The following is a 9,852-nucleotide window of genomic DNA, read 5'->3' as shown; positions in this document are numbered from 1 at the left end:
GAAGCATGGTGGAGAGTGTGTATATAAGCATAGAAAGAGAAGAAGCACAATGGATATTCTTATAAAGATGATTCTGCTGATTCTAATTCTATGGCATGTAGAAACAAATGAATACAGAGTATTTGAAAAGCCAGAAAATGAAACACTGTAGTTCAAAGCTCAATGTGTGAAATCAGCTGGCATTAAATAATATGTAAATCTAATAGGTTGTTACATAAAATCTACTTTATAAGTAGAACTTAAATGATTCTCAAAATAAATGTGTAAACGAAATAAACCTGGTATATTTGTCTATCTTTCTATCTATGTGAATATATGCTGTGTAGTTGCATATCAGCAGATGCAGATGTTTTTTTTTAATAAAATAAAGCAAACACAGACACACACACAAACTCACACCCATAGCCAAAATTGTATGCAAAGTAAGCATGCTGTGAAAAACCGCCACTAAAAACAGACCTGTTAATCAGTAACATCTAAAAAGTCCCCTGGCACACAGTGTACCAGAACACTCACACATCCTGAATACATTTTTAGATGTTGATGTAGTTATTTTATTTTGTGAAGTTGAAATACAGCAATTTATTTTTCATTATGTTATAAAATATTTGCAATAATGAGTGTAGTTGTTAGTTTAGTGAAGCTTTGTACCCATATTCAACTGTGACATATTTTCAGTATCTCAGTTCTACATTATACTATTTCAGAGGGGAATATTGTACTTTTTCCTCCACTGCATTTATTTGACAGCAGTAGTAAACACTTTTTTTTAATAGATTAGCTTAAATAATATGATGTATTGTATTGTTATAGATCAAACCCACACATATATAAAGTTGTTTAAAGTAGAGTAACATTAAAATGCTGCTTACATATCAATGAATGAGAAATATTCCAATAATATAATACAAAGTATTATATGGCATTCTGAAAGGGAACACTTTACTTGTAACTATTTCTCTTTGGCGGCATCTATGGCGATAAGCCATAATTGCAGATATGTTTTTGGACCTCACTTCCCAGAGATCACAACAGTGTCACCTGTGTGACATCAGTCAGTTGGAAATATGCTGCTTCACAAACAAGTGAGTTGAAAAGTGATAAGTGAGTTGCATTAACTCCATCTAAGCTCTCTGGCAGACCACCCACCACTTTTAGGTAAAAAAAAACAACAACAAAAAAACATGAATATCACCCATTGGTTTGTGGACTACCGTTTTGAAGCCTTCAGTTTAGCTATCTAGGATTTGACTGTCACCATCTTTGATTTTTGGAATCAGAAGTGTGTGGAGCTAGCCCTTGCACTAGCTGCTAGCTTGCTTAGCATGGTGCATTAATATTCTATGGTTAACTATGATAATGCTAATGCTAATTTTCACTAGCGAAAAACAGACTTAAAACCATTCAAACAACTGAACATCTGACTCCTTAGAGGGTCTTTTATCACATTGATCCAGACTTTTTATGTGACCAAAATGTTATAATTAACTTTCATTAACTGAAAACACACCGCAAAATAGTAGTATTGATCCAGACTTGTTATGTGACCAAAATGTTATAATTAACTTTCATGAACTGAAAACACACGGCAAAATAGTAGCAGCTATGCCTATACTCTGTGAATCTGGGGTTATACCATAGCTATGTTAGGTAATTAGTGTTATTGCTGTGGTAGCAACTTGTCAATCACAAAGAGCCACGCCCTAAAGCATACCCAGCTTTATCTTCTATTTAACTGTAAATGGGACCATAACTTACAAAATGAACATCATGCAATATTGGAGATGACTTGAACGATTGAGACCATAAACTTATTTGGAAAGTGTTTACTGAGGTAATAAATCAAGTGAGTAGGGTCATTTTGCAACCAATGGAGTTGCCACCTGCTGGCCATTAGAGAGAATGCAGGTTTAAGGCACTTCTGAATTGGCATCATTTTTTAGACTGGGAGCTACCCACTTGATTTGTAGGTAAACCAGCTAGCTGTTGTAGCTAACAAATTGCTGTTAACTGGAACCTCTTCAGCCATGAATGTAAAGATTTGGGGTGTTTTGAAATACATGTTTGATTTATAAAGCTCTAGTGTGGTATTTGTGTTCACAAATGTGAATATTAACAGCAATGTGTTTGTGCACGCAGACTACAAAGTAATGTTCTAAATAATATAATAATGTGTCCCTATTTGACAGGTGTGTGACGTCCACTGGTAGGCTGATGCATAAACTCACGTTGTGACTGCACCAGGAAAACCTGGAAACAGACAGAGGGAAACTAGCAGCTAAGTACAACTTACAGTAAATGACCAGAAGTAAGATTTAAACTATTTTAAATGTATTACAGTAAGTGGTAAGACGATGAATATTCCACACTTTCTCGGTGTGGGTATGGCGTTGTGGGAATGTACAGTATATTCATATTCTTATTCTATTGAAAAGGCAAAAAATGTATATTCCATTTAGTTTACAGCTTTACTAAAACTGTATCATTGTGTAAGCTTAAGTGAATAAAGTAATAATAATAAGTAAATTATCCAAGAAATCACAATTTGTACCTTTACAGCAAAAAAAAACTAAACAAAAAACAAAAAAACAACCCAACCAAAAAACAAAACATTTCAAATGCAAAAGAACAAAAGAAGGGCATGACGCACCAGGTCTACTTTTTCCATGGTTATTTTTTTGCTGCTCTTGACTGATTCAAGCAATCCCTTGCCCTTTTGCACAGCCAGAGAGAAGTCCTTACATGACAAGTCACAGTTCACAGATACTTGAAGCTCATTTTTGATCAGCATCTGTTTCTTGAGTCTGGCTATTTAATGCTCATCAGAGAGAAAATCCTCTCTACAAAGGCATTTTGCCTGGCATACTGAAGCCAAATGAGACAATCTTGAACATGTTGATCAAGTAGGATTTTCCTATGTTTTATTTTGGGAAAACTGCCACCCACCTTCCACTGGTGGATTTTGTGGTATTCTGTCCAGTTTTCTGCATCTCCTCCCGACATCACAAAACTCCTCATAGAGTTAGTTCATACTGATTGTCTCTGTTCCTTAAAATCAAGGCTGAAGACGTTTCTGTTTCCACTGTCATTTATTAAATCAAATTTGAGGCAATTTCTTCCACTGCACTGTAATCTTTATTCTTGTATTTTATCTATTAAATAACTATTTTTAATTGTATTTAATTATTATTTTGTTATGTTTGTTTTATACTTTATCCTAATGCTTTTAATGTTTTATGTAAAGCACTTTGAATTGCCTTGCTGTTGAAATGTGCTGTACAAATAAACGTCTGTCATTTTGAGGGCAGCTGCCACCAGTCCCAGGTCAGTGATCAGAGCTCCTCATAGGTTCAGATTGGTTCCAGTTTCACCATTACATTTTCTGGAAAGAAATCAAATCACTTGTCAATGTATGCAAGGATGGAGTCGTTGAACTTCACAAAGTCCTTTTGCTGCTTGTACCTTTGTGCGGACACCTGTTTATCCATCAGCTGAGATTAACTTTCCGAATCAAGCAAAAGGTAAAGATCTGAGCCTGCAAGTGGGAAAACAATCACTTCTGGTGGGCATACATTGATGGTGTGCAATTGCCCCATCAGATTACATTGCAACTCATTTTGTGACTGCCAACTGCATCGTTCTCACTCAGTACTGGACCAAATTAAAAAATTGTTGTCCTCATTATTCACTTAAACACAAAACATGTGAAAATAGAACCTGGGTTGAAAAACACCAAAGTTTGAATTTGGGCTCTTTTGCCATATTTCACTCCCAGTAAATTAAATATTGCCAGTGTTTGCCTTCTACCAGAACATTGTACCATAATGAATCTTGAAGAATCTGGGTAAAATTGCCTGTATTACCTGGTCACATAACCGACATTATCAATAAAAATATCTTTCACCTGAATGGGTAATCCTGTTAGTATGCAGTAATTACTCACACTTAGTGATATTGCATTCAGGATTATGCGAAACAAAGCAGTTTTGGAAACAATATGCATCCTTACATCGAATCAAAATTCCACAAACTTCATAAAACTATGTCAGGACATTCCTTTTGTCACTATCTATAGGATGGTGAAATCACAAAATACTGAAATAGTGACTGTTATGTCAGCCACTGATGAGCAAAGCCTGTCATCAGGAAAAAGTGGATTAAAAAATCAACAAAGACAGAGTATTCCTTTCGTTTATTTTGAATAAGGCAGAGGTTATGACAAAAACCAGATGATGAATTAATACATTTGTATCAACTGTACAAATATCAACCATCTCTTCTAATCATTCTGTAATTTAAATGCAGTGCTTAAATTAAATTAAATTCATTTTCAGTTTTTGTTGACATTGTCTGAAATGTGATAATTATTCCTTTTAAATTTATTTTGTTTAAAAGTCTATTTATTAGAAGTTGTACTGGGTGTATAGGCTTCATATAAGTATCATTTATGACAGAGCTGTTGTATAGGACAGGTGTTCCTAATAAAGTGCTTGGTGAGTGTATGATTTGCTGTATAAGCCCGTCTTATTGGTAGACGTGAGCAGACGTGAAACCCCAGCAAAAGCATTCACTTGAGCGACACTTAAGATTAATTTAAATAATGATTGCATGAGAAAAAAAACGAGGTTAATCTTTCCTTTTTATTTGATGGTGTTTACATCCACATATGAACAGAGTAGGAATTATAGCTTTAGTTTTTACTTGTCCACCAATTTCAGTGGACCAAAGTTCTTTTGACCGGTTAAAACAACTTTAGTCATGATATATAATATTTGATGTCAAAGTGTTTCAGTCATTGACTGTCTCCAGTCTGTGATCCCAGCGGACACCTATATATCCCCTGGGGATTCTATACCAGACCTGAACTTAAAACTGGACTTTTGCCTTCGGCCTGTTTTTCGGTGAGTGATACACCTGCTCATCTGGACTGGTAAATGACAATGCCACTCGAGAACATCCCACTCCTGGGTCATAAAAGTATCCAAGCTTCATTTTTTGTATATATAGGATTGTCCTCCTTCTGCATTGTCCTAGATTTGGCATATGACCTAAAAAGGGGGGCTTCACTGTTCATCCAGTATGGATGTGAACACAATAATCTACTTAAAACCAAGTCAGCAATTTAGTTCAAATCAAATATGCTGGCCAAAACAACCTAAATGAGTCACTATCTAAATGATGAACTCTACTCTCTACTTACCGGCTGCTAGTTTCCCTGGTTCCCTGGACTGTTTCCAGGTTATCCTGGTGTAGTCATAGGGTGAGTTTAGTCATCAGCCTACCAAATAGGGTAGACATTATACATATGACATTTATTATATTATTTAGAACTTTACTTTATAGTCTGGATGCACAAACACATTGCTTGTATAGCAACTGAAAAATGTATTTCAATGAAAATCTTTGAGACTATTACTATAAGTAATTTAATTTATTAAGTACTTATTCCACCACAGGCAAACAGAAATGAGAAATGTGACATGGCTCGAACAGAAGCCTTCAACCAAGGCTACTGAGGCACATTTATTAGGGTGAGGAAGGGATTTTCACTAACTGATGAAATACAGATGGTGTCTCCATGGAGTGCACGCCTGTGTGCACAGAAGCGCATGCACGTTTGTATATAAAAAGCATCAGCTTAATGCTTTTCTTGTCATTTGAAGGCACAGGCTGAAAGCAGCAATACACCATGTGAACAGCGGATACAAGGATTATGTTGGACCTCACTGTGGAATTCATTACACCTGTAAACAACCTTCAAGGAAACTTGTACAATCAAACTTCTCCCGTCTTCTCTGGTCTTCATCTACAGTGATGGCTGAATGGAACTGGGTGGCTTACACAATACTAGAAGTGCTGATTGCTGTGGCTTGTTGCCTTGGCAATACGTTGGTGGTGTGTGCGGTGTGTGTTGGCATCCGGGATTCCCTTCGGGAGCCAACGTTCTGCTTCCTGGTTTCCTTGGCAGTGGCAGACTTCCTGGTGGGTGTGGCCGCAGTGCCCCTGGCTATACTGTTGGATGGCTGGGTGAATATGACCCCTGATCTGTGCCTGCTTCTCAGCTGTGTGGTGCTTGTGCTGACGCAGGCCTCTGTGCTGTCCCTGCTAGCTATTGCTGTTGACCGATACCTTCGGTTACACACGCCGCACAGGTGAGCTATGCACTCTGAAACACTGGTTTACAGGAAGAAAAGCTATATACAACACATCCTCACTCGTTGTTTTGTTTTCTTTCTTTCTCTTTAATTATTCACCCTCAGATACAAAGCAGTGGCCACACAGCAGCGTACATGTTTGGCTGTGTCTGTGTGCTGGATACTTTCATGTCTGCTGGGGTTCACCCCTCTGTTTGGCTGGCACAACTACTCCACTCTAGCATCTGATTCCACAAATACATCTTCCCCTTCCTTCATCTCTCCACCCTGCACCTTCCTCTCTGTTATCTCGCTTCCTTTCATGGTGTACTTCAACTTCCTGGGATGTGTCATGGCGCCCCTGCTGGTCATGACTTTCCTCTACATTCGAATCTTCTGGAGCCTGCAGCGCCGTTTGAAAGACAGCAGTCCTCAAGCCCAAGCCTCTTTGCTCAGAGAGAGGAGGCTGGCCTGCTCCCTGGCTCTGGTCCTCATTTTGTTTGGTGGCTGCTGGATTCCTCTGCACCTGATGAACTGTCTGCTGCTGTTTCATGGTCCTAAAGCTGTCACACAGGGGACACTATATACAGGCAGGTGGCAGTAGCTTTTCCATTCCTTACACATTCTGCAGTTGGTTGTTTTTATGTTTTTATTTGCATAGTTCCTCCATTATTTGGATATGAATGTAATTATGTAATTTCAGTCACAGTGAATATAAGTCTGACAGTAACAATTGAAATTTTCCAGGTATTCTCCTGTCTCATGCCAACTCAGCTGTCAACCCTGTAGTTTATGCTTACCGCATCCCAAAGATCCAACAGGCCTACAGCCAAACATGGAGTCGCCTGATGAGGTTAAACTGTTGCCATGGGGACAAGCGAGTTCGCCGGTCAATAACGGGCCACAAATCATACAGAGATGACAGAGATGACGATCAGGAGGGAAGGCTACATCCTAACACCACAAAACAAAAATCCACAGTGATGTTTTAAGTGATGTTTGAGATTTGAGTTTATGGGAATTTGTGCCAAATGTTTTACACACTCAAATCAAACAATCATTTAATGCTTTATTACATACAGTATAATCATGTAGGCTGAGGAAATGCAGGCACTAGGGTGAGTGTTTGAATTTGTGAAATCAGTATTCGTAGTGTTTGGTTTGATATAAAACCTGCACTCTAGGTGTGCCATGGCGTATGATTGACTACCCCATCTGCAAACTTTATTCTAGTCAAAGCTATCTCATGTGTCTCCACTAGAGGGGTCTCTATACTAATAAACTCAAGACTCTGTTGCACACAAACCATGAAGCCATCACACAATCACACTTGGCAACAAACTATTTCAAGATCTCATCTTGGACAACTGATTTGAAGAAAGTACAACTTTATTGACATGTACATATTTTTAGGTTAGTCATGTGACAGGTTCAATCAGTCAAACATTAATCCTTTCCAGCACATATACCATACCTGCTCCTTTTTTGTGAAATGGAAGAATAAAGGTGGCATTTAGACGTGACAGTGTGTTGAATATTCACGTGTTCAGTGAGCCCCTCAGGGAAGGCAATAGACTGTATAGTTATCACCTGAGCAGGGTGCAATCCCACCCACCAAACTATACAACCTACTACCTCACCCTGACAGAGCCCAAATTAAATACACCCCACATAATTAACCTGTTCTAGCAGAAACACTGCTTGTCACAGCTCATTGTGTTGATTGCTGCAAGCATATGTTTTGACTGGATGGCATGATTGCCCATCTGCAGATGACAGTCGGTGAGTGGCTGACTCAGCTGTCTCCTTGGGAAAGACAGTAGATTGTATAGTTATCTCAAAAAGAGGTTACAAAACCCCACAACTATTCAATCTACTACCTCAGCCCCAAGGACAGCATCCACGTTGCTTCAGCATCAAAGATCCACAAAGGTTATACTCCTGCAATGGTACAAAGAAGAAAAGACAGAGGGTTATCTTAATTAACTAGTCTTGTCTGTAAAATACGTGCAAGATAAAACTGGATAGGGTGTGTAGGATTGCCACTTTTGAAGTGTATATTTACATGACATTTCTGATTTGGTTTGGTCAAATTCAGTAATCAAATGTTTGTTTTATTCCTGTGTCTTACTCTTTGTTTAAATCGGTTCTTGGAAATAGATCAAAATCAGGACTTATGGCTGAAAATTGCTCGTGCTTAATGACAACAAGTCTTCAACTGCCAAGATTTTGAAAAACATTTTTCACTCCTTAACAAGAGAAGAGCCTCAGAGATTTTGCATATTGGCATCATCTTCACCGATCACCCAAGCTTTTTTTGTTGCAGCGCTAAATGTCTTTGAGATTTCTGTTCCATTAAAATAATCCAAAGACAAATAATTTAACCATAAGCAGACATCGAGAAGTGAGAGCACTAATGTGTGAAAGCCCAACAAACAACTCACTGGCTTCCTGAGACTCTGGCATGTGATCGAAAGAGAAAAAAAGCTGCTCGACTCTGTGCCAGGAATTCATTTCCGTTTTTGCCAAAAACTGAGCTCATTCCAGTGGGCTATCCCTGTGTAGGCTGGCTGCTGCTCAGACGGAGGTACACACACAGATGCCTGCAAATATGGCTGCCACCAGCTGCCTCTGATTGAATACAAGGCTGGGATTCTGCCCCCCAAAACAAAACAAGGAAACACAAAATGGCGTCTTACACATCGGCCATTTTAGGTCTGCTTAAAAACATTGTCTGGTCTACCTTTCAGGGTTTTTTTTCCCCGAGTCTGCTGTCTCTTGATGAAGGAAGAGCGGCTGTTCTATCGAGAGTGATGGAGAATCAGTCTCATGCCAAGCTCCAAGACGATGCCAACAGACCCAGACAGCACACTATCACAGGTACTGAATGGGGAGAATCTCTAACATTACTTATCAAACAGCTGGGAAAGCTCAAAGAGAAATTGTCCCTGTGATTTTATTGATACCATTTTTTTTGGTTTGATCAACAATCTTGAACTAAGGAACTCTCACTGTACAGGCAGATTCAACTTTTATTCATTTCACTAAGAAACCCCTTTTTTATCCTGCTAAACTCTTGTGGTATAAAGGTCGGAATGTGCCAGCAGGTTAACATAGCAGCAACTGAAGGGTTAATAAGTGCCAGACTAAATGCCAGACCTGGGCCTCAGATAGACAGAGAAGGGGTTAGGAGGTATGCCACTTGCATAAATTAGCATACAGCTCCGACCCCAGAGACTTGGTCCAGACCAGCCCATAGTTAGCATGCAGTAGACCCTGCTAGTCTGATTACAGAAGACCAGACAGACAGTAGGGGGTGGGGGTTTATTGGCATTATGCCCAACTCTGCCACCATGCCAGTGACAGATCTACAAGCTCTGTTTAGTTGCCAAGAATGGTCCCCTGACTGGCGCTGTATTCGAGAGGAGCAGAGTAATAGTGATATAACATATTGTACTGTGGGGATATGGGTCAAATTAATAAAGATTTAACAGGACATCTGAGCATGGCCTCGAATGAAAACATTAAATGCTTGTGGGGAATTCTGTGCTTCTGGGTTAATTGTAAAAATTGGCGTCCCATTCCGTGAACAACTCCAGACTGTTTTGGAAACACTGAGGCCAAACTCGGTCAGTCATGTGAGCTCTATTGGGCACTGTTGTCTGTGATAGTGGACTTTGTCTGTGGCACAAAGAAGGGGCACGCATGGCTCCTCCAG

The 9,852-nt window shown here is 39.1% G+C and overlaps 1 protein-coding gene across 1 annotated transcript; it reads left to right on the top strand.

Moving 5' to 3' along the window:
• The first annotated feature begins 5,705 nt into the window (after positions 1–5,705).
• Positions 5,706–8,072, top strand: LOC133987373 (adenosine receptor A1-like). Its single transcript, XM_062426714.1, has 3 exons — positions 5,706–6,152; positions 6,261–6,724; positions 6,882–8,072. The coding sequence occupies exons 1-3, from the start codon at positions 5,815–5,817 to the stop codon at positions 7,124–7,126; spliced, it is 1,047 nt and encodes a 348-aa protein (XP_062282698.1). The 5' UTR covers positions 5,706–5,814; the 3' UTR covers positions 7,127–8,072.
• The last annotated feature ends 1,780 nt before the right edge of the window (positions 8,073–9,852 follow it).

Source organism: Scomber scombrus, chromosome 10 (genome assembly GCF_963691925.1).
Source record: "Scomber scombrus chromosome 10, fScoSco1.1, whole genome shotgun sequence".
Taxonomy (NCBI): domain Eukaryota; kingdom Metazoa; phylum Chordata; class Actinopteri; order Scombriformes; family Scombridae; genus Scomber; species Scomber scombrus.
Note: the sequence above shows the minus strand (reverse complement) of the source record. Positions and strands in the feature narration are given on the sequence as shown.

Coding starts and splice junctions, on each gene's coding strand:
- LOC133987373 (XM_062426714.1), top strand. CDS start 5,815: ATGGCTGAATGGAACTGGGTGGCTTACACAATACTAGAAGTGCTGATT. Junction 6,153..6,260: donor CGGTTACACACGCCGCACAG/GTGAGCTATGCA, acceptor ATTCACCCTCAG/ATACAAAGCAGTGGCCACAC. Junction 6,725..6,881: donor ACAGGGGACACTATATACAG/GCAGGTGGCAGT, acceptor GAAATTTTCCAG/GTATTCTCCTGTCTCATGCC.